The sequence below is a fragment of the Lepidochelys olivacea genome (genome assembly GCF_965140295.1).
Source record: "Lepidochelys olivacea isolate rLepOli2 genome assembly, chromosome: 6".
Taxonomy (NCBI): Eukaryota; Metazoa; Chordata; order Testudines; family Cheloniidae; genus Lepidochelys; species Lepidochelys olivacea.
The window spans coordinates 33,671,455-33,696,460 of record NC_140416.1 but is presented as its reverse complement, the minus strand read 5'-3'; the positions used below and the strand labels follow the sequence as shown (position 1 = coordinate 33,696,460).

Below are 25,006 nucleotides of genomic sequence, written 5' to 3'. Positions count from 1 at the left end.
TATTCTGAGGCATGGCTCAATCTGGGAAAACACTCGTTCTTTTGCCTTTTGCTTGAAGCATTGTCAGCCAGCAAAATACATGTGTGCACACACACATGCACTTGCATATACGTGTATTAGATTCATTCTTTAACAAACTCACCAATCAATTTCAAAATAATTTCCAGGAGCTATGTTTTTCTTACCTGGACAACAACAACCTGAATGGACACATGGTCTGGGAGTCTGATTGGTGCCCGAAAATATTGCGACAACGCAACCAAAAGACGAAGTATTGCTACAAGACTTTTTGCATGAACAGCTGAAATAGATATTAAAAACACAAGTTACATAAGGAAAAGTAACTAAGGCAAATATTTATTTTTGCTTGCAGGAACACCAAGGAATATGGGATACTTTTTCCCTTGGCATCTGGACTCACTGGAGGCTGCTATCAGGGTACCTTTTCTTCAACTGCCTTCCTGCTTTCCATAAATCAGCTGGTAGTAGAAATAAAGTGCAAAAAAAAAATAATAAAAAATTAGCTTTTGCAATATGTCTGGATGCCATTGGCCTGGGAAGGTGGAAATCTAAACCTGATCCAAAAGCCAGATTTTATGTACGGCTGCTTAAACAGCCATCTATGTTGGTCCTTTATCCTCTTTATTTCAATATGGATTAGATATTTTTGTATTCATAACATGCACTTTATTCATTTTTAAGTGTCACAATGTCTGCAGGATGATAAATGAGCCTATTTTGGCTGAAGCCTTGAGCAATAACTTACTAAACTCAGTGACTCAAACATTCCTCATGAACTTGTTATAGTGCTTCTTGTTATTTTAGCTTTTTCTCAGCAGGTTTCATATGGGTAGTTAACACTAGCAAGAATTACAAGATATCCAAGGACTTACTGTAGGTAAGCTGTAATCAAGTATCAACCCACTGACATCAAAGGGGAATCTATTTCTAACTTTAATACTTTCTTTCTTATTATTTTTGCTTGTGTCCAGATTTGCACTGCATTTTTAGGCTTCCTTAGGGCAACACTCTAAAATGATGGTTGACAGCTACAAAACAATGCTGCCTATTTTCCATACACAACTTAGTAGTTATTGGTCAGTTTATTACACAAGTAAAATGGTAAGAGAGTCAACGAAATGTTCTCCTCCGTCATTTCTAATCTAAGTCACAAACATGTGCCAGAGATTTCTCTGAAAAAACATCACATGATTTGGCACAGTTGGCAAACTTTGCTGGGGATACTACAGGTCAGGAATGAGGTGCTTTGGCAAAGCTGGATAAGGAAGACTGACCTGCACCTACTCGTACTACAATTGGCCTGAGCCACTGCTGTCAATCTCCTACTTTAGCACTAAAACTCACAAACACAGGTAACACATTAAAACAAAGACAAGTCAATCACAGGGCTGCCCTTCCCCCACCCCTTACGTCCTGCAGTATAGGAGCCAGGAGGGAATGGAAGAAAACTTTAGGGCAAAAAGTATGATAGGATGAGAGGGAGAGGCAGCTATGCTTAATGTTCACCCTGGCTCCTCACACCTACCTCTTCCCTCCATAGATTTATGCTGACAATGGGACTCTGGGGATGAAAGGGAACATGGCTCAGGGTGGGGAAGAAAAATAGTGCTATAAACCTACTGGCCAAGATTTTTAAGAATGACCTTGTGATTCTGGGTGCCCACCTTGAGACACCTTAAAGGGGCCTGGTTTTCAAAAAGAGCTGAGCACCCACCTTCTGAAATAAAGGCCCCTTTAAAGGGTCCCAGGGTGGGCAAAATTATGACCACTGTGGGCCCCCTCCTGCATTGCTAGCTGTTAATATCGCTCTTTTTTTAATACATTAAAGGCTAGGGAAATCCTAACCCCACTAACATCAACAGAAGTTTTGCAATTGACTTCAGTAGAGCCAAATTTCCACCCTAAAGATATTCAGTTGGCTTTGATTCAATCTAGCAAGCACATTACATGCACATAACATGCAAAAGGATATCTGAGTGCCTAAATACTACAGTTATGCATGCTGTAACACCTTTGCACACATACATATGGTAAATGCAGCTGCAAACATGTATGCAGGCACATTTCAGTGCACAGATGTCATGTTTTGAAAATCTGGTCCTGAAAGGTTGAGCATCAGCTGAGAATGAAGAGAGAAGTTGCTGCATTCACTCTCACCCTCCCCTTACTGTGCAGCTACTACCAGGAAGGGCAGGAATTGGTGGAATTACTATTCTATGTTCATGAATTGCACCTGGGAACTATAGTATCTATACTATCAACAAACGAGCATTCCATTGTGAAACATGCAACTCACAGTCAACAGTCCACTTGATGCTCCTTGGAGGAAGTTTGAGGGTTTCATTGATCTTCTCAAGAACTGTCTGTAACTTCTGCTTCTGAGCAATTTCAGACTGTGTGACTTCAGCAACATTCAGTTTTTCACTCTCAAGTTTCTCTGAAGTGATAATGGAAGGAAAAAAAAAAAACAACAACCAGCCAGTCAACTCCTTAACCCTAGGTACCATGAGTAATATATGTGAAGACATTCTGTTACAATGGATTTTTGGAAGATATCAGGCATCATAGTTTTAAAATTAACCCTTGATTTCTCAGCCTGCTCAGCGAAGAATGCTCTTTTTCCCTTAAAGGGATTTCCAGTCTCATTTTGCAATCCTAACAATATCACCCACATTTTTCCCTTATTACCCCTAACCTTTTAGTCTAAAGTAGTGAAGGGTTAGATGCAACTCCTTCTAGAGCACATCTAAGGGGTCTAACATGCTGACGCTGCCTCCACAGCTCTACCACCAGGGATCTTCTGCACAGAAGTGAATTGAGCTACAGAGCAACAAGCCTGATAGAGACAAATATCATGCTTTAAAAGGTTTGATTCGTCCACTCCAGACCAACAGCTTCTCTCTCAGTGAATTACTGCCTTAAGCAACATGAATAAAGGCCAGGTGTGAACCAATGGAAGTGAGTCCATAAAGGGATTTGCAGCGGTTTAAGTAAATCAATTTTTAAAACTAGTTTTGGAAACTATTGCTAGTTGTGTATATAGACAAGGACTTTAATTAATTTAATTCACAGTAGGTCTGTGAAATGAGAAAATGGCACAAACATATTTTCAAGGTAGAGCAAAAAAGTGAAAAAAGCAAGTGTAGTGATGATTAAAGATATTTTATCAACCCAATTTTAACAAAATGTATTGGTTAATTTAAATAGTGTTCTTTCATCCATAATTTTGTGAAATTATCTAATAATTTGGATGTGCATAAGGTCTTAGATGACTGTATGATTTCCGTCCATAAATATAATTTCCAATCCTGGAATATCTGAATGCAAAATTTTTACTAGCAGAAATTTGTCAGAAGCATTTGTTATTTAAAAAAAGATAAATATTGCTATTAATAATATTTATCACTCCTATGCAGTAGTTCTTTTCATTTGCAAATTGCTTTATCAACATTAATTGATTAATTCTCACAACAGTCCTGTGAAGTAGGCAAGTATAAGTATCCACATTTTACAGTTTTAGAAACTAATACAGTGGAATTAAGTACAGAGAAGATAAGTGGCTTGCCCGAGAGCAAAAATTATAACCCAGGAGCTTCTGACTCCCAGTCATTGCTCTGAATGTTTCATCCTAAATGCTCACATTATATTATCAATGGAGACGTAATTTCAAAACAAACTTATTGAAGGTGCTTTCAATATTGATAGTAAGCAAAGGGAACAAATCCAATGGGCGCAACTGTCCTAATTCAGGAATAACTGTACTGATGTCAGTGGAATTGCACAGGTGTCAGTGAGACCAGAATCAGGCTCCATTATCATTATTAGCAAAGACAATGCTTGATAACGTTTTTGTTAAACTGCCAGGCTCCTCCCAACCACTGATTAACACGTAAGGATAATTTAGCAATAAAACCTCCCTGATACCACCACCACAAATAAAACAGTTAATCACCCATCAGTTTAATTTCACAAAAGAAATAGTCAGCTTGTGAGTTTATCTTGCGTCAGTGGCAAATCTTGCAATGGGAGAAGAAATGGAGCCTAACAGCCCACTCCTGCAAGGATCCAAATGAAGTCAAAGGGCCTCTTGCATGAGCAGCAGGAAATCCGGGCCTTAAATCTTCAGGTCTGATCCAAAGCCTGTTAAGTTGGTGGAAGGATTGCTATCGACTTCAACAGGCTCTGGATCAGGCCCAAGTAAGTGAAATATTAATATCTACAGCAAATTAATTAGATTATGTCTGTTGTATGTTTTTGGGTTGCACAGAAGTCAGTGGGGCTTTGCCCACATGAATCCAATACAGGAACAGAGCTATATTAATTGAATCACAATGTGTTCAATTTCTTAATCATTCATAGAGGCACAATCTCTTTATGGACCTGATCTGCATGACCATTACTAGAACTGCTCATAGAATGTTTCAAGATTAGTTTCAGATACTGGATTTTACTGTAATCACCAAGAAAGTGGCTTCCAAGCCAACAGTTAAGTTACATGCCAGCTCTGCTTTCATAGTCTTTTCTTTCTCTCTTTTTCAGTTGAAGCTGTTTGCAGCCCACTGGGTATCATTACCTCGCTAACATTAAATCAGACCTCAAATCAGACAGAAACTTCAACTTTCCAGAGGGACTTTGAGATTTGAATAAACTAAACTATGGAACCAGCACAGATTAAAAACATCCACCATTGTAATGGAAATCCCCTCGCTTTCAGACTTGGTTTCCACTTGTCACATAGCTGAGTTTCTACAGCACACATGCAGAAAATACATTTAATTGGAGAGAGATTTACTGCCACGACTAGAACCCTGCCTCCAGCACCCCTGGTATGCATTATAATCTTTTTGTCAACGACAGCGTAACACATAGTACAATGTAGTTGATAAAACTGCTTCCTTTATACTACAGGATACAGCCTATTGTTCAAGGGTCTTAGAACACTGCGCTATTTTTATATCATTTTAGTGCAACAAATGTAAAATGATACCAAGCCTCTTCTAACTAGGAATGAGTGGCCCACTTACTGAAAGTGCTCCAACAGAATGCATATATATACATATATAGTTTCTTACCAAATAATTTCTGTAATACTTGTCCATCATACATGTCTTCAGCAAGGTCTTTCACAATGATCCGTTCTCCTACCAGTACATCATTAATCCAGTCAATTAATACCTATAGGAGGAACACAAAATTTGTCAGGGTTATGCACTGTGTATTTACAACGTAAAACATATGTCGTTTTATACAACGATAGCAAACACTCAGCAAAGAGAGCACCAGTGCTAAAATGGCAAGTGGTGTGGCATTCCAAAAGGAACAAATGGGACAGACTCAGGCATAGAAGGGGATAAGAAATTTTTGCTGGTTACACCAATGGTGACTGAGTGCATGACACAGAGGAGATATCGATCTAACCTGTCTTGGAAGGAAGGATCAGGGTAGCATACAGCTCTGGATATGGGACTGATGCAAACCCTTTTAGGCCAATGCCTTTTCATTGATTTCAATGGGTTTTGTACCAGGCCCTTAGTGAGAGGACAAAGTTACTGAAGTCAGCCTCTAAAGAAGCTACCTACTGATGCTCCTGGTATAAGATAGAGAAAGGAGCTACAGAGGAAATCACAGTAGTCTTATGATTAGAGGGGGATTGGGATTCAGGACTCCTGGGTTCTATCCTAAACTCTGTCACTAGCTTTGTACTGTTGGGTAAATCACTTAACTACTTTGTACCTCATCTAAAAATTGATACTTTACCTACTTAGTTAGAACATGTGCTGTCACATTTTGAGTTTCAACCCAAACCAGCAGGAACTTGTGTCACCACCTCCCCTGTAACTCTGGGTGCCTTAAATGCTGTGTTGCTGTGGCTCACAGCACAGACACCAACAGCCAGCAGACAAGTGGGCTCCACTTCCCTGAGTGTCTGTGTACTGTGAAGTCCTGGTTTAGTGCTTTGACCTCAGCAACCTGCCTACAACAAAGCAGTCCCACCCTGGCTTCTAACAACCTCGGTTACTACTTGCAGGGTGGCTCCAACACACTCCCAGTCCCAAATTTCCCCAGAACTGCCTGCTTGGTCTCCTGCATTTGTCTACCGGCTGTGGGTGTCAGGGCTGTAAGCTACAGCAGCAAAGCATTTAAGCACCCAGAGATACAGGGCAGGAGGTGATACAAGCCCTCACTGGTCTGGATTGAACCCCAGAATATCACATGTGCGCTGTTAATTGCTCGTACAGTATTTTGAAGTGTTCAGATGAAAGAAGTCAGGTAAAAGGAAAAAGTAGTTTAGCTTTCTTTTTACAGTGAAATCTGAAAGCGTGTGCATGCTTTCCATTACCTTTATTAGCTCTTGTAATTTGGGGTCACTTCTTGAATTTGGATCAATCATTGTTCGGACTTCATTTTCCTCTATGAGTTTAAAAAAAAAAAGATATTACAAAAATTATACATTTATAACATTATAGTTTACATCAGGTGCTTATGTTAAGATGTAAAATTTTTGTGAATTACCCAGCATCATGTCCTCAGGGTCTAGTTCAAATGGAATTGGACTGAGAGGTAAATTAATGGCATTTATTCCTTCTTCCTGTAGTTCAGACACTAGAAAATGAAAAAGAAAGCATGGTCAAATTTCAGTCCACTTTTACTTATTATTTCTCCCCTGTTAACAGCTACTTTAATTATATTCATTTATTTGTAAGAACATGAACCCATTGCCTAAGCCTCGGGGCAACAAAAATCAGAGGCACAATCCAACAAAACCTTACTCATATGAGTAGTTCTGACATGAGTAATTACACTGAGGTCAGTGTGACTACCAAGAAGAGTTTGCAGGATCAGGTTCACTCACAGTCTAGAGGTCCTGAATTCTACTCCCAGCCCTGCACTGGGTCTGTGGCCTTGGGCAAATAATTTCACCTCTCTGCCTCAACTTCCTGGGTACAATGGGGCTAATAATACTTACCTACTGACTTCACAGGGAGATTGTGAGCATGGATTTGAAAACATTTACAAAGTGCAAGTATTATTATTGCTCTATCATCTGGCAATGTTTTGGGGCCCTTTGGAGGAATGGTTCTATATGCACAGGATGATACTATTAAGGCCATAGCAATGACGACTGTTGCAATGCTTGTTACTCTAAAGCACACAAAAGCAACTCAGAAGAAACAAACATCTTTAATATTAAAATAGTAACTTTACTCCATACTCTTACCCTGCTTGTGTGTGTGTGTTATATTTTACACAAATATAGAGTGGCTCTGAGTGGCTATTTTAACAGTAAGATAATGCTGACAATAATAGTTCCTTGGATTATTGGATATTGTCTGAAACTGAAGGCTGAGAGCAATGGACCAATCTAATTTGTCATGTGACTCCAGTGAATTTAGAGGAATTGCACCGAGGCTGATTTTGACACAGCATGCACAATCTCAGTAATTGTTTACACATAAAGGGAATTGTTTTTTTAACTGCTCATGTCCCCCTAGAGACAATCACTATTGGTTTTATTATTCCATTTGATTTTTACGTTCTAAGGTCTTTATGGGCATAAAAACTTCAGTGAATAAAAGACTTCCACACAGAGACTTCTATGTACTGAAATCTTTATGCCCATGAAGGATTTCAGCACACAGGTTTCTAGGTAGAAAACTTTATTCACATACATTTTGATAAGGGAGTATAGTGAATAAAATCTGCTACAGCCAGCTGGCTCCTCTAATCCCTGGCTGCACCCTCCAGAGGAGCTGGTTGACTAGCAGGGTCAGACCAACCAACCAGCCCTACTTGGGCAGGACATACGAGAGGAAACAGCTAGTTTTTCTTCCTAGCAGGGGACAGACCGGGAAACAGTCAAGCAGTCCTCTCCCCATCAAGAGCCATTGGCAAAACTGGCTGATTCCTCATCCAGGAGATTGGGTACCCTAGTGCCATATGAGGCAGACTTTTTAACATCTATATGTCCAGTGTTGCACTGCAATATGGTATCAAAGTCTCAGGAAGGTAAGAGCAACCCCCACTCAAACAAACAAAAAACCCAGCTAATTTTAGTCATATGTCTAACCAATTTAATTATGAATAAAATCTGTATGTTTTGGTAATTAACTTCAATGAAGACAGGATTTCACTGATAGGCACTGATCCTGCATATGAAAGTGAGTAATCCCATTGAACTCAATGACACTATTCACATGCTAAAATTACTCAGATATGTTGTAAGTCTGCAATCTTGAGGCTATAGTGTATACCGGCTCATGAAATGTGACTCTTCTCTCACGTGTATTGGTTATACACAAGTGTAATTCCAATGACAATGAAGTATCAGAGGGGTAGCCATGTTACTCTGGATCTGAAAAAGCAGCAAAGAATCCTGTGGCACCTTATAGACTAACAGACATATTGGAGCATAAGCTTTCGTGGGTGAATACCCACTTTGTCGGAACGACAATTAAGTTACTCCTTATTTTGTGTGCGCGCACACACACAAATATATAATATTGAAATGACCATTCAAAAAAGTATATATCATGTCAGGTTGTGTGTGCTGAGAGCGAAATGTATTGCATAATATAGCAATGGGATTTCTAAGAATTTCCGTCATAGACCACTACTATATGTTTAGAAGTTTATAGCTCAACACAAGAATTCAATTTAGGTTATAGCTTTGCATACTACATAACGTTTCAGCAGAGTAGTCCATTTTAAAATCGTATTTTATTAATTTATGTGTTTTAATGAATTTATATAAAGAATCACTAAAATAGCTCTAGTACTTTAATAAAAACAGAGGTACACAGGTTTGAGGGAACTTTCGTGATTTAACAGTGACATTTCACAAATGAACAAGACATAAAATAGCCCAATGTCCTGTAGTATTGTGAGGAAGAAATTAAACCAGAGGAGACATTGGGGTTTAGAAATGAGATGCTGCTTATGAACAGTGAGGTTTTTGGGTTTTTTAAAGTATAAAGATTTTTATTACATTCTTAAATACAGAGACCTGATTCTCTGACACAAAACAGTGGAGTTATGCCACCCTAGTGGTGCAACACTGCTCTAAAGCCACTGGATCTGACTACTGGAAAATTTCTGCACCCACTCCACCCAGTCCCATGGCAAAGCAGGCCTGGCTGAAGAAAAGAGGACATAGCTAAGGCACCCTGCGCTGCAGCAATCCCCAGCTGCCAGAATGGCCCATAGGGATCTTTGACAGTTGGGCTAAAGTAGAACATCCACCAGGCTCTGCTATTTTACATTGGAGACTGGCTGAGATCAGATCAGATCTGATCCAATTAGATCAGAATTAGGGCATGAGTGCAAAATGTACATCTACAACGCTGTCTCCTCTGTGGTGATTGCTGCCCAACTGCAGCCAAGGATCTAGGCAATCATGGGCTAATTCTCCTCTCAGTTACATTAATGTAAAATCAGGAGTAACTCTACTGACTGCAATGGATTTATGCCAGTTTTATGTTTGTGTAACTAGGAGGAGATTCAGTCTCTCTATTCACAAAGTTGCTTATATGGTTATTGTGCTGGGTGGAGGTCAGGGTTGAATTTACCCCTGCTGTGAGATCACTGAAGTCAGGGGAGTTACACTTGGCCCAGAGAAATCTCTTCTCATACTGACAGTTGCAATTCCCAGTTAAAACTCCTGCTGAGGAAGGGATAGTTTCCTCCTCAGACTTACGATTATCCCCCATCTGCCAAATTCATTGCTAGAGTAAGTAGCCATTGCTCTACAGGTATCAGTGGTCAATCAGTTGCCTCCAATTATGCCCACCATGATTTTGGCCCCAGAGCTGTGGAGCCCAAGGGCGTATATCAACAGCAGCCATAGCAGCTATTTACAGCTGGATAGAGTTCTTAACAGTTTAGAAAATCTAGCATTAGAAGGTCATAAACCTATGTTAACAAATCCACGTGAGTGCTATGAGCCAAATTTTACCTTTTGATGCATGTATCCAACTGCTATTGAAATCAGTGGAAGCTGATGAGCACATATGAAAGTTGAATACTCCCCGCACAGTTTAAATTGGCTTAATTCCTCTAATACATGCACCCTGTTGCTCCACACAACATTTATTAGACAGTTTCATTTGGAGTTTTATGTATTTATTTTCTCTGTCGAAAGCATTACACTGTTCTGTTTAGTATGAAGGGTTTTATGGCATTCAGACTTGAAGTAAAACTTCTCTTACAATATAATATAACTGAGCTCAGAAATGCGATGTCATTTGATATGCTCTCTGTGGTTTGATATACAATACATGCTACAAAAGAATCACACAAAAAATATGTCATAAGGTAGCATTAAAAGTGTTCTCCTCTGTATGCTGCAGCTCTTTCTTTCCACAGTGTTACTGATTCTGCACTTACAAAATTAAATCAAGTGTCACAAGAACAAAGGCTGGATTCTGGGAGCGTGCCACTGACTTTGCTGGGAGTAGGTTTGGACTCTAATGTTTGAAGAGCTAATGTTGGAAGGGTTAGTACAACATTGCCAATCTCAAGTGTTCAAAGTCATAGGTCAGGTCCCAAACAGTCATGAGGGTGGGGTTTTTTTGTTTTTGTTTTTTTAGATAAATAAATTTGGGGTTCTTTTTATTTCCTTTCTAGGATTTGAGCTTTTAGTGTTCACATTTTCAAGCTTCCCTCTGTAATTATGAGGGCTAGAAATATACTTTTATTTCCTTGATGAAAGCTGAGATTCGGCTGCCTTTACATGATTCCAGGATCTGGAGCTTTACAAAAAAATACCCCAGTAGTAATCGTGGGAGTTGGCAACACTGTCAGAGTTCTTTCATACTCAGGATGGTCATGGGCCTCATATGCAGCATGCCTATCTCAAATTATTCTTGCTTGTTGTAGGACTAATTCAAAAACAGTTAGCTGCACAGTTGCCACTGCCAGACTCGGGGTTGCATACACACCCACATACCAAACACGTATGTACCAAATATACACCCTGTGCCCTAAGCTCCTTCCTTAAACTAGAGATGGCCAGAAAAGCAGTCAAGTAATTTCAGCTTTCCATGGGAAAGATCTAAATAAATCAAAATGAAAATGTTAGTTTCATTTCCACTGAAAATGTCATTTTGCTTTGGTTTTTGGAAATAAAAAACATTTTGTTTTCCATTTTTAGAGTTTCCTCCTTATCCCCTTTTCCTCTCTTTTTTTGTTGGGAAAAAAGTAAGAAAGTAGGAGAAAATGGGAGGGAATCCTATTTTCTCACTGTTTTCTGATTTTTTTTTCCAGTTGGAAAACAGTAAAAGTAAAAACATTGGTTTTCCCCCACTTTCTCATAGTTTCTCTTTTAAAAACCTTCTCCACTCTTAAATTAACAAAGGGAGAGAAGGGTGAGAAAACCACCCCCGGAAAATCCCCAAAGTTTGCAGGGGAGCCAAAATTAGATGGCTCACTTTGCCCTCACATTCTCCCTGCTGATGTGCAGGTTTTCTGTGGAGCATCTATGGCCCTAGGGGTTCAATCCTGTAAACACCTGTGAATGGGAACAGCTTTGCTCATCTGAGCCATTCCATTGACTTCAAAGTCTTTGCTGGATCAGGCACTAAGAATGCAGTTTTAATGTTTTTTGTTGAAAACTAACAAGTGATAAACAGTCTGGGTCTGATCCTCATCTGGTGTAAATCAACATAGATCCACTGAAGAGTACACCATGAGAGTACACCGATTTACATCAGGTGAGGGCCTAGCCCGACAGAGGCCTAATTTTCCTCTCACATATTCTAGTTTTACTCTGATGTAATTCTACTGAAGAGCTACCCCGGACTTACACTGGTGTGAGAGAAGATCTAGACTCACTAGTGGGGTAGAAGAGAGAGAGATGGCATATTTTCAAAGTGCCAAAATGAATATTTACAAATGATACCATTTGTTCAAGCAAACTGGTATAACTTGTTTGTCGATCATTCAAAACATTACATCTTATCAGTACAGGGACCCGTTATGAACCCACACAGGGAAAAGAAAAGAACAATCTAAAATGTTAGCACCTAAATTTCTTGCATGGATAATTCACTTGATATATTTCAGAGTAGCAGCCGTGTTAGTCTGTATTCGCAAAAAGAAAAGGAGGACTTGTGGCACCTTAGAGACTAACCAATTTATTAGAGCATAAGCTTTCGTGAGCCACAGCTCACTTCCTCAGATGCATATCGTGGAAACTGCAGCAGGCTTTATATATACACAGAGAATATGAAACAATACCTATTCCCACCCCACTGTCCTGCTGGTAATAGCTTATCTAAAGTGATTTCCAGCACAAATCCAGGTTTTCTCACCCTCCACCCCCCCACACAAATTCACTCTCCTGCTGGTGATAGCCCATCCAAAGTGACAACTCTTTACACAATGACAATGACAAGCTTGATTGTCATGCACATTGTGTAAAGAGTTGTCACTTTGGATGGGCTATCACCAGCAGGAGAGTGAATTTGTGTGGGGGGGTGGAGGGTGAGAAAACCTGGATTTGTGCTGGAAATCACTTTAGATAAGCTATTACCAGCAGGACAGTGGGGTGGGAATAGGTATTGTTTCATATTCTCTGTGTATATATAAAGCCTGCTGCAGTTTCCACGATATGCATCTGAGGAAGTGAGCTGTGGCTCACGAAAGCTTATGCTCTAATAAATTGGTTAGTCTCTAAGGTGCCACAAGTCCTCCTTTTCTTTTCACTTGATATATATTTTGGCAGCTCAACCTTAATTTGGAGACAAAAGAAACCCACACAAAAGACAGTATGTGTACAATGAAAGCGAATATGTAGATGTCTACAAGTTAGCGGAGTATGACATGGCATCCACCAGAAATTTGATATTCACAGCACAAAACAGCAGAAACATACACATAGGGACTTTTTATATGGGGATCATTGTCAAAAGTGTTTTCAGAACATAAACCTTAAGTTGTAAATGTTACTCCCCATTCATTCTCAAAGACATAACAAATGAGGGAAGAAAAGCAGAGATATATTTGCAGTTGAAAATATTTTTCAGGAAATGATCTGCCCAGGAATATCATTCTCATTCCATTAACTGCTGACTCCAAGCCAACCATTTGTAAAAGTAAATATGCAAACTGGGCTACAACAACGTGTCTCACTTTAATGTTCCTGCATTAATAACCACTCTCTCTAAAAGGGTCCATTTTTTTTGGATGTTTAATTTCTCCATTAAACAAAACCTAGCAGAAAAGATGTGTGGGTGGTGGGGGAGGGAATCCTACAATTTAATTCTCTTGTATATAGTACAAATTAATCGAACTTTTCTTAGATGTCTAAAGCTATTCAGTGGTACTTAAATACTTTTTTTGCTGGTATCTGACTTCCCCCATGCAATAAATAGAAAAAACACAGATTACACATCATGAATAAGAGAATTTATGAAAGATCAAAGGACTCCTTACAAAACCACTTGTACTGCTCCTTAACCCCAAGACACTCAGCCCCACTAAACTTTGTATGCTTCCATATTCCTGTTTGGGATAAAGGACCCTTCTCAGCATTCCCCTGTGATTTATAACAGGTAAGAAATGGTCCAGTGTCAATCTAATGTAGGTGCCAATGATTCCATTCATTCCTTTGGATTCTCTCAACACAGCTATTAAAACATGTCATCTCATGTACGGGTTTTCAATATGCTTGAAAAAACCATGAGGTGGGGTAGGGAAGACAGGTAGATAAGAATCCAAAATTACTTTTTTAATTCCCCCCACCCCAGAAGGACAAATAGTACCAATCAGAAATTTTATGACTTCTCCAAAACATACCATGACTAATAAAGTGTCTGGTCTAGATGGAAGCTCCTGGAAATAGCCTCAATTTTTAACGCCTTGTTGGCTCTTATGCAATTCAGCAGTGGCAGGGGACAGCAGTAAGTTATTATTTGGTCTGCAAGTGATACCACTGCACAAAAAATTAATGTTATCATGGTGACAAACTTATTGCCAAGTCAGACTTATAGTTCTCACTATGCTGCATGCCAAATCCACTCAGAACTTCATGGTGACAGCAACGATAGAACTCAGATCCTCGCCCCAAAAGCACAGGCTTCTACCACTTGAGCTGAAAGAAAATCTCAGGTAGCCGCCTGCAGTATAGAGTCATAAACAAAGACAGGAGCAGTCCTGATTCCCAGCCAACAGAAGGCAGCCAGTTCATTACACTATTTGGTTTCCAAAAATTGAGTTAAGTTGGGGTGGGGGGTATTTTATGGGATTGATTTTCCCCTAATGTTCTGTGAATTACCAAGCAACTTATCCAACATCAACAAGAAGCGTTCATGCAGAAAAGACAAAACCAAAGATTTGTTCCGAGAAGTCTTTTCCAGTTCAAAAAGTTCTGTCTATTCCTCAGAGAAATCGCAAAAATAGTTCTCAGGAATGCAAGGGCACACATTTGTTCTACTAGTAGCGGGACAATGGTTTGCTGAATCTCTTGCTCATTTCTCCTTGTGGCCACCAGCCTTATTTTCTGAGGGAGAAAAGGTAATGCTAGCCCCACTGCATTCCCACGATCTGCCTCGCATTTTTTTTCAAGTGGATTTAGGGAAACGATTGCACATATGTTATATTCACAAGGGAACTAAAGTTCCTTTTCCAGGACAAATATGTAGTGTACGCACAAAACAGGACTGCAGTTCTGAAATTGCAGCTCCTGGAGCTGCTTCTATCATAATGGACAAACATCTGTTCGTCTTCAAGAAATGTCTTCTTCACAGAAGACCAGGAGTTATGTAGAACTTCCAGATATTTTTACAACCAAGAGGAACAAAACAAACAAACTTTTCTGCCATGAGGGTCTTCAAGTTCTTCTCCTTTGTCATTCAACATGCCCTATGAATAAGATTTCTTTGGTGTAAAGTTAACCATGATAAAACATGTGGATGATACCAAACCGGAAGAGTCTCAAACACAAAGGAAGACAGGATCAATGTGACCTGGAGAGATTAGAACAGAGAAGAATACAGCAGACAGGTGTGATTTATTATTAGTAGCCTGCTGCACATGCTCATATCCTTCACTTGTCCTTCATCTAGTTGAACATCTAACTGGGGTCTCATGTTTCAGCAATATGATCACCTTAAATGGGCACACCATTAGTGGACTTACGTTGTGCATCCAGTTTTAAAAATCACTTTACATGCATTTAATTTTTGTAAAATGTAATATTTTTGTGTAATCTCCTGTGACCTGCCTGCTCTCTACAATTCTCTGGAGAGTCAGGACCTACAGTTTGGGAATCATGATCTCAGACAAGCCACTATGTTTTAAGATACTGAATTAACTGCCGTGTGCTGATGGGAAGAATGTATGTATTGGTCTCTCCCTCCTCATCCTTCTCAGGGTAATTCAATATGCGATCCTGCCTAACAAGTTAGTTCTTGTTTCAAGATTCTTAGTTCAGGCAACTGGTGACTTTTCTTCCACCTCACTGCCACTTATTGTTATTTACATAGCATAAGTGCTTAAGGAATTCCCAATTTGATTTTTTATTTTCTTACAGCCAGCAGGTTCTATAACCTATTGACAGTTTCTGAATCAACTAGACTTCAGGATTCTGTTTTGTAATTTACTGCTTCAAGAAAAGTACATGTCTACGTGTTTTAATGTGAGAGAGATAACATGTAGTGTCTATCAAAGTATGTTCATTTTAAGGCCCAGAAACCTTGACAGCGACCTTTTAGATAGGAAAGCCATTGGAAGCCTGTATGTTGATGAACCAAAGGCAGATTATAAGCATTTATAACTGTAGCTTCATTGTTGAGAGGCCACGCTGCCTAGTGGTTAGAGCAGTGTACAGGGAGTCAGTTCTTGGGCTCTATTCTTCTTTGCAGCATTGGACAACTTTACTCTTCCACAGGAGAGGCATAACACTACTTACCTTTGGCACAGTGGTGTCATGAGGCTCAGTTAATGTGTGTATAGTTAGAGAATTCAGTTCCTCTAATGAATGGTGCTGCATTACTGCAAGATGTTGTTAAGAGTAGTGTATAGAAAATATGCAACTTAAAATGTAAAAAAAAGTTGGGGCATGTGTTAAAAGATGATGACACAGAAATACCTCCACTAAGGACTTGACTGTTTTATACACCTGACAAGGCCAAGAATGCCTCATTTTCAGCTGCCTTTTTGGTACACTTTGTGAAGAAATCCAAAGTTTGTAAAAACTCATAAGAGAAAGCAGCATGTCAGAACCAAGCTAGAATCTCATTAGCTGGGAATTTCCCTGGCACAGATGAGCCCTCATCCAGCATAGCTCCCACCCTTATTGTCCACAAGCTAAGGAGCATTTGAGGGATTTTTGAGGGATTGGAAGGGCATGGCTGCAGCACATTAGGGCTCTGGCAATTCCTGGCTAGTGGAAAGCCCCTTGAGGGCCCTAGTCATATGACATAGATTAGAATAGCCCAGATGCTCTCTAATCTATGCCCCAGCTATAGAACCAGCTCCAGAAATCAGGGAGCTGCAGCTAAATCTTTTGTGTCTCCCTCCTTCACAGCTATACCTAATGCATACTAGCCACAGCTGAGACTCTGGGCCAGCGGCTGTCAACCCCCGGGCCACATGCGGCACAATTAGCACACAGCTGCGACCCAGCTCAGCTGTGTGCTCAAGGCCAGCCCACATGCTAGGGTTCGCCAGGTTCCCGGCTGCCTGGCGCAGCACAATCAGGGGCCCGGAGTCCAGGCCAGCCAGCCTGCCTGGCAGGGTCAGGGACCAAGGGTCAGGGCAGCCGGCCCACCCTGCAGGGGCAGAGACCCAGGGTCATGGTAGCTGGCCCTCTCCACGGGGTCTGGGGCTCCCAGCCAGACCCGCAGGGTCTGGGGCAGCTGCGTGGCAGGGGTCCAGGGCGGGCAGCCAGCTGCCCTCACATGGCACGGGTCTGGGGTCAGGGTCCAGGTTACTGCTGCCCTGCAGCCCAGGTAACACATTGTGTAATAAGTTGAGAACCACTGCTCTGGGCCATTGCTACTCTTTTCAATCAGTAATAAGGTTTTTATGCTTTGCTTTGAAAATTAAACTGAAAATTTAAAAAGAAGATGATCTCAGAAAACTGGGAGGCAGAGTAAGGTCTCAGAGGCATGGCTGGGAAACCAATACAAGAGTCCAGGATCCTAGCCTGGGGAAACTGAGTTACTCTTCAGTTAATACAGGGAATGAGCCAGCACTTTCCATTTTAACCTCTCAACACACTTTACCGAAGTTAATTAATTTAGAATCACAGAATCATAGAATATCAGGGTTGGAAGGGACCTCAGGAGGTCATCTAGTCCAACCCCCTGCTCAAAGCAGGACCAATCCCCAACTAAATCATCCCAGCCAGGGCTTTGTCAAGCCTGAACAAGCCTTTGAAAACCTCTAAGGAAGGAGATTCCACCACCTCCCTAGGTAATCCATTCCAGTGCTTCACCACCCTCCTAGTGAAAAAGTTTTTCCTAACATCCAACCTAAACCACTGCAACTTGAGACCACTACTCCTTGTTCGGTCATCTGGTACCACTGAGAACACTCTAGATCCATCCTCTTTGGAACCCCCTTTCAGGTAGTTGAAAGCAGCTATCAAATCCCTCCTCATTCTTCTCTTTTGCAGACTAAATAATTCCAGTTCCCTCAGCCTCTCCTCATAAGTCATGTGCTCCAGTCCCCTAATCATTTTTGTTGCTCTCCACTAGACTCTTTCCAATTTTTCCACATCCTTCTTGTAGTGTGGGGCCCAAAATTGGACACAGTACTACAGATGAGGCCTCACCAATGTCGAATAGAGGGGAATGATCACGTCCTTGATCTGCTGGCAATACTCCTACTTATACAGCCCAAAATGCCGTTAGCCTTTTTGGCAACAAGGGCACACTGTTGACTCATATCCAGCTTCTTGTTCACTGTAACCCCTAGGTCCTTTTCTGCAGAACTGCTGCCTAGCCACTTGGTCCCTAGACTGTAGCTGTGCATTGGATTCTTCCGTCCTAAGTGCAGGACTCTGCACTTGTCCTTGTTGAACCTCATCAGATTTCTTTTGGCCCAATCCTCTAATTTGTCTAGGTCCCTCTGTATCCTATCCCTACCCTCCAGCTTCAACATCCCAGAGAAGTAGGAAATTATTACTATGCCCTTTTCACAGATGGGAAAAAGTGATGCACAAATTGATTAAGGGATACATTTTGAGTTGGGTCAAGACTCAGCCTCCCTGTCTGTGTAGATAATCTGTACCTGTAGAAGGGAAGCTGGGTGTTTAAAAATCTATCCCTAGTGACTTGCTAGCAGTCATACAGGAATAGCACCCAAACCTCTTGATTCCCCGTTCTATGCCATAATCACAAGACCATCCTAGCTCCTACATCTCAGCTCTGGGAATTTTCATCATGCCCTATGAATCGCTCTTCATGAACCCTTCATAAATCCTCTTGTGCATTCCCAATCTGCAGTAATTTCTTTCTAAACCCAATCACCTGCTCTAGCCTCCGGTTGCCTCTTCCCAGGGAAGTGGTGTACTGGTGTTATTTGTTGGAGTACAGTATTACCACGTTGTTAAATTAGAAAACAAGTGGTACACAATATCAGCAACAGCATTATAGGAATAAACTGTATTGTGAACTGCACATACTTTGCTGTTGTTCTTTCCAAGATACTTTGAACAAGAAGTAGCTCATACAATCATTTGCTAGCTCCCATCAAGCAGGGCTATAGCACTAGAAATAGCTACCTACAACATACTGCCTGTTAAATGTACTTCACTCACACTCCTCAATATCTAGCTTCTTTTTTCAACATCCAGAATATTGAGACTAATAGTAATTCTAGTCCAGATTAAAAGTTTTGCCACTTTGTATTGGACGAATGCTAGAATCTGAGTAAATAATCTTAAACGGATTTTCCATAGCATTAACACAAATTCAGAGGTCTCCAAACATAATTTTCAACGTGCAGATGTTAAAGTCATAAATATTGATTTAATTTCAATAGCATCTTATTTAAACTGCTTTATGTACCAAAAGGGCTTGTGGATTGAAAACAACAATTACTTACAGCTATTCGTATTAAGAAATATTTAGTGAAGTGAAAATAATATGAAAAACTAAAGTACTCTCTGTCACACAAACCCATCTGAAACATGCTTTTGAATAAACTAAGCAATTTATCCCTATGTAGAAATTCAGACTCTGAAGTTTATTTCATATAATTTTCACATTGGTTCAGATATTACTAAGAGTCTGATCCTGCACTCACTGAAGTTAACAGTAACACTTGCATTGACCTTCAGTGGGTCTAGAATCACACCCTAGTTAATATCTCATATTGTAGAAATATTTGAGACCCAGAATAACATTTGAAAGGAACAAACTACAATGTTGTCTTCCACTGTTAACTGGTGGGAGCTTCACAATGCAAAGTCTGACCAAGGCAACAGGACAATAACCACCTGCCCTCAATTTTAAAATATTAGAAAACAAAAATTAACACCCCTTACAAAAATGTAAGTGCAGAAAGTAATACTCAGACACCATAGAAATTGAAACATGAAAAACACTGATGAGTAGTGTAGGATCTCTTACCTTTAGGGCAAAAGGCTCCACAGCCCATTGTACACTATCCAAGTCACCCTCATTTTATCTGCACAAGGAGCTGTCTGTAAGGTATTTCAAGGCCCCCTTTTTGTTGCTGTTCTGTGAAGCTGTATTCGTAGCTGTTGAGCTTGTTTTCCAACAGAACGCTCCTGATATATCTCTCAGCTCAGTGCATCACTTCAGAACAAATGACTGACTGCCTATATAATTTAATATGATGCCACATGAGACTCACAGACCATCTGCAAAACAAACAAAATCTGCCTTTCGCAGCTTGGCAGGTTGTTGTCTGGAGAGCGAAGACGCAGCTTTGACTATATCTTTACCTGTCATATGATCGAATGAAAAACTCGAATGGCGTCTGTAAGGCATGTAATTTCATGCAATCTCAGAGTCCAGTTCTAATGATGAATAACTGGTATTTTCCCCCTTACAATTTGGGATAGAACCATAGTTATCCTAAAAGGATGGGGCAGGGCAGAATGGAGACATGGCAACAGGAAGTAGAACACCTGGATTTTTGCCTGCATTGGTTTTGAAAAAAATCAGAGGTGCAGAATGATAAAAAAATCTAAAAGTGGTTGAAGAGTGAAAATCAACATAAGCCTCCAAATAATTAAAATATATTTCCAGAATTGAGATGCAAGTGTAATATGGTACAAGGGAAGTTCAAATTCCACTCCTACCCACTGTGCCTCTTCTCCATCTATAGGTCCTACTCCCACTAAAATAGATGACAAAACTCCAACAGAAGGAGGATCAGGCCCTAAAATGGAAACAATCACATACAGAAAGTTGGAGAGCAAGGAGTGAAAATGCATGAGACACCACAGGACAGTAAAACACCTGGGAAAGGAAAATATATAATCCTCTTCCCCTCTAGAGTGATTGTGGCTTAGTAGAGGACCAGATGAAATAATAATCAGTTTTGACTTGGTGTCAAAACTGAATTGCTATGAAGATATTAAAAAAGGAGCTGTAAAAGTTCCTGAACGCCCGTTTCCACTTGGAGCACAAGGAGGAAATGACACATGACTGGCTCCATCCTGAGCAGCAGAAAGTGGTTACCTATCTAGTTTCCATTTAAACTTCATTGGAATTACCACTGCCAAAGTCATAAATGGACACTGTGGGGTGGTCAGAGTTATTCATCTGTGCTACAAACCACCACTCACCTTTGCTCCTGGTTCTGAAGTGAGCCATCATAGAAAAGATACAATGTACTCTACAAAAGGCTCTTGCATTGCACCAATCACGGTGTAGCTATGGGGGAGCTTTAGGTGGGGCACTTAACTCACATATGTTCCTTAATGAAAAACATTGTGGTTGATGGGCTGTTCACTGAGCTCCAGCCTCTCTCCTGGATGTTCTGCTGAGTAGCCCTCTACAATAATGAGGGCTATCCACCTGGCATACTGCATCAGCACCCGCTTCCTCTCAGAGCAGGAAGGTGAGAGTGCTGCCATTTGAATAACACCAGTTAACTGTGGAAAAAATGAGATGAAATACCGAAAGTTTTCTCGGTCTTTCCTCTGATTTCCTCTTTAAAACACTGCTTGTACCTACCATAGTTCCCGGAGGACCCTGTCTAATTAAACTAATGTACCTGGGTGTAGTTACAGTAGTATTCAGTGGGCAAGAATGGGAGCTTTGTAATAACCAGAGTGGGGTTGTTTTCTGAGGGATAACATTTGCAGGAGTCTGTTTAGTTAGGAAGTTTAGAATTCAGGTCTGAAGCACATGCTTGGGGTTGGGGAGCAAAGTTTTGTAAGTACACACTCCTGTCAATCCATTTTTGCTTCCCACAAACAACCTCAAACAGGATTTCACTTCTACTTCCTGTAATCTAGAAGAAATTAATCATTTTATTAGTCTCATATTCAGAAAATGTGCTTCCCTTTGCCCTAAGCAGAAATCATTGCAGAAAAGAACAGCATATTGGTGAGATGCTTTGGGCCTAGGCTTCCCAAACTGTCATAAAGGGTTGATTTTCAGCCCCACAATTTTCAGCTTCATTAAAATAGGAAGTTTAGCAAAGGGAGGAGGGAAATCTTTTTCAAGTGGTTTTGGCCATCAATATAGGAAACAATTTAAAGTCAACATGATACTGATAGCTTAATTTGTGAAAATGGATAAATACCATATCTGCCACATAGCACATTAACCCATGTAACAAAGAAATACAGAAATAGCACTGCAATGCTTGGTTAAAAGGTTTTGGTTCAGAGAGGAGGAAATTTAATTAAAGCATGTAATGTCAATTACTGTCATTTGTAATTGTATTATGCCTCCCTAGAAATAATGCAGACACAGAATTCTAAAGTTACCTGCATGTTTGATGTAAATGAGATAAAATTATCTAGGTCCTGAGAAAATCCAGATAGTAGTAGAAAAAATGCACTCTGCCTAACCTCATATGTCATAAAAATTAATGATTTATGGACCATCTTTAAACTGTTGATTATATGAGAAGTGATGTGCCTCCAGTTTAAACAGATAAGCCAACAAACACAGCATTTGGCTTGAGAAATTTGTGTTTAAAAAACTTGATGTTATGCCAGGATATTTTTAAAAATACTAAGCCAAATTCTGTTACATCAGTTTGCACCAGTAAATAATTTGGCTTTCTGTTTATATTAATAAAATCTATCAAAAAATTACAGGGCCTGATCCTGGATGCTACTCTTTCTTTTTTGCTCTACCCTGTACAAAAGGGACAGTGAGCTAGTTGTGTGCAGGGACATCCCCAGGTGGCAAAGCCAGAGTAGTCAGCTCTGCATCACCACCTCTCCCCGCACACTACGCATAAGAGGCATCAGCATCTATCTATACCTAGCTGTTATAAAGCACTTGTTCATCCATAGATCTCAAAGGAAGTCAAAGTACCAATATTTCCATTTTACAGATGGGGAGACTGAGACACAGAGTGGTGAAAGGACTTGCCCAAGGCCACCCAAAACACCACTGGTACAGGCAAGAACTGAACCCCAGGCCATTGCCCTCTCCACTAAGCCACACTATCTGTCTCACTATTTCATAGAAGTTACTGCAAGTGAAGGTTAAGAAGCCTTGAGGTTTCTCTAATTTTTATTAGGAGCCCTGCAACTTGCCACTAGGACTGAAGGGTGAAAAACTGTTGGAAAGTCCCCCATACTCTACCACGCCCAGGCATGCCTACTGCTGCACCCTGGAGGATGATACTTTTCTTAACAATATAGTGTTACAGTGTTAATTATAGTGTGGTAATTAAAATGCAGCAAAATAATGTAAGAGAAGCTGTTGTTGTTTTTAAAGTAAAAGCCAGTCAGGCTATTTCTTATAGTCTCTAAGTCCCACACATGTATTGTGTCTGTCAAACTCCCCTTGAGGCATTTTAAGGGTGCGTAGATCACAAAAGGATGCAGATTCACTTAAAAATATGAATCTAATCTACTTGAATGGAAAAAGACAGGAATCTTGTCAGGGAAAAAAAGAATACACATTGTATGAATAAGGAGAAGCAAAATTACTGTGATATAAGAACCCAGAGAGAGAGAGATAATGGGCCAGAACTCATGCTCAGTGTAACTATGGTGAGGGCTCTACACCACTGCCCTGCCTCCCCCAATCCTGAGGTTGACAGAGGCTAAAATGACCCTTTCATAAAGAAAGCTGCCTCAGTGGTCTCCTAGACCCTGCTCTGCTGACCGTAGAGTGCTGTGCCCTCCAGCTCCACACCCTGGAATATCTCTTCTTGCAGCTAACACATCCTCTCTCCCAGGGAGAGTGGCAGAGCAAACGGTGTAAAACCTGCCATGGTGGTTTTATGCGTTCCAGTAGGGTTGCTTTAAAGTCATTTTGCACCACTCTAGCAGTCAGTGCAAAGGGCCCTTAACCACGGTCAAGAATCTGGCCTAGAAAACACAATGCGCTAGATATTCAAAATTCTCTTAGCAATAGCTAAGAGTGAAAGTATAGGGTGGCATTTTCAAAAGCTCTCAACAAAACTCAGATTTCAATGGGAGAAAAATCAGGCCAACACTGAGGACTTTGGAAAAACTCATTTTCACCGGGAACCTTAACAAAGGGTAAAATCCACATATGAATCATACTGAAACAGATTAGCATTTTGCAAAAAGGAGTGGACAATTGTCAGGGTTGTATTTTTAGAAGTGCAAATATAATAAATCTTCAAAGAAAATGTAGGGCAAGTGACAAGTGTTACATTGGCAAGTATCATTCAAGCTCAGCAATTCTAGAGGACTGAAGCTCAGGACAGCAAAACATTAAGAACAGAATGGCCATACCAGATCAGACCAGATCCTCCATGAACTTACCTAACAATTTTTTGAACCCACTTATACTTTTGGCCTTCTCAACATCCCCTGCCAACAAGTTCCGCAGGTTGACGGTGCACTCTTGCAGGAGTAATTTCTTGTGTGTTGTGCTGTTTTTTGTTTTTTTTTTTACATCTGCTGCCTGTTCATTTCATTGGGTGACCCCCTTCATTCTTGTGTTATGGGAAGGAGTAAATAACACTTCTTTATTCACTTTCTCCACATCGGTCATGGTTTTATAGACCTTTATCATTTCTCCCCTTATTCATCTCTTTTCTAAGATGAACAGTCCCAGTCTTTTTAATCTCTCCTCATAGGGAAGCTGTTCCATACCCCTATTCATTTTTGTTGCCCTTCTCTGTATGTATTTCCAATTCTAATATATCTTTTTAGGGATGGGGCAATCAGAACTCCATTCAAGGTGTGGCCATACCATGGATTTATACAGTGGCATTACGATATTTTGTGCTTTATTATCTATCCCTTTCTTAATGGTTCCTAACATTGTTAGCTTTTTTGACTGCTGCTGCTCACTGAGCAGATGTTTTCAGAGAACTATCCACAATGACTCCTAGATCTCTTTCTTGAGTGGTACAAGTTGATTTTGTATGTATAGTTGGAATTATGTTTTCCACTTTATATTTATCAACATTGAATTTCATCTGCCATTTTGTTGTCCAGTCACACAGTGAGCTCCCTTTGTAACACTCTGCAGTCAGCTTTGGACTTAACTATCTTGACTAATTTTGTATCATCTGCAAACTTAGCCACCTTACTGTTTACCTCTTTTTAAGATCATTTATGAATATGTTGAACAGCACTGGTTCTAGCACAAAGCCTTGGGGGATCCTGCTACTTACCTCTCTCCCATATGAAAACTGACCAATTATTCCTACCCTTTGTTTCCTATCTTGGAACCAATGACTGATCCATGACAGGACCTTCCGTCTTATCCCAGGATTGCTTACTGTGCTTAAGAGCCTTTGGTGAGAGACCTTGTCAAAGGCTTTCCGAAAAGGTCCAAGTACACTATATCCACTGGATCACTCTTGTCTACATGTTTGTTGATCCTCTCAAAGA

The 25,006-nt window shown here is 40.3% G+C and overlaps 1 protein-coding gene across 3 annotated transcripts in view; it reads right to left on the bottom strand.

Moving 5' to 3' along the window:
- Positions 1–25,006, bottom strand: part of PARVA (parvin alpha) — an 87,425-nt gene that overhangs the window by 23,682 nt on the left and 38,737 nt on the right. For 2 of the 3 annotated variants that reach the window (XM_084632279.1, XM_084632280.1), the window contains 5 exons: positions 6,535–6,624; positions 6,362–6,432; positions 5,094–5,196; positions 2,318–2,458; positions 186–301 (listed from right to left, as the gene is read on the bottom strand). In XM_084632279.1, the coding sequence (XP_084488405.1) occupies positions 186–301; positions 2,318–2,458; positions 5,094–5,196; positions 6,362–6,432; positions 6,535–6,624 (521 nt within the window). Of the gene's footprint in view, positions 1–185; positions 302–2,317; positions 2,459–5,093; positions 5,197–6,361; positions 6,433–6,534; positions 6,625–19,598; positions 19,850–25,006 lie in introns of those variants that run through there. The other variant, XM_084632281.1, reaches the window with a different exon arrangement.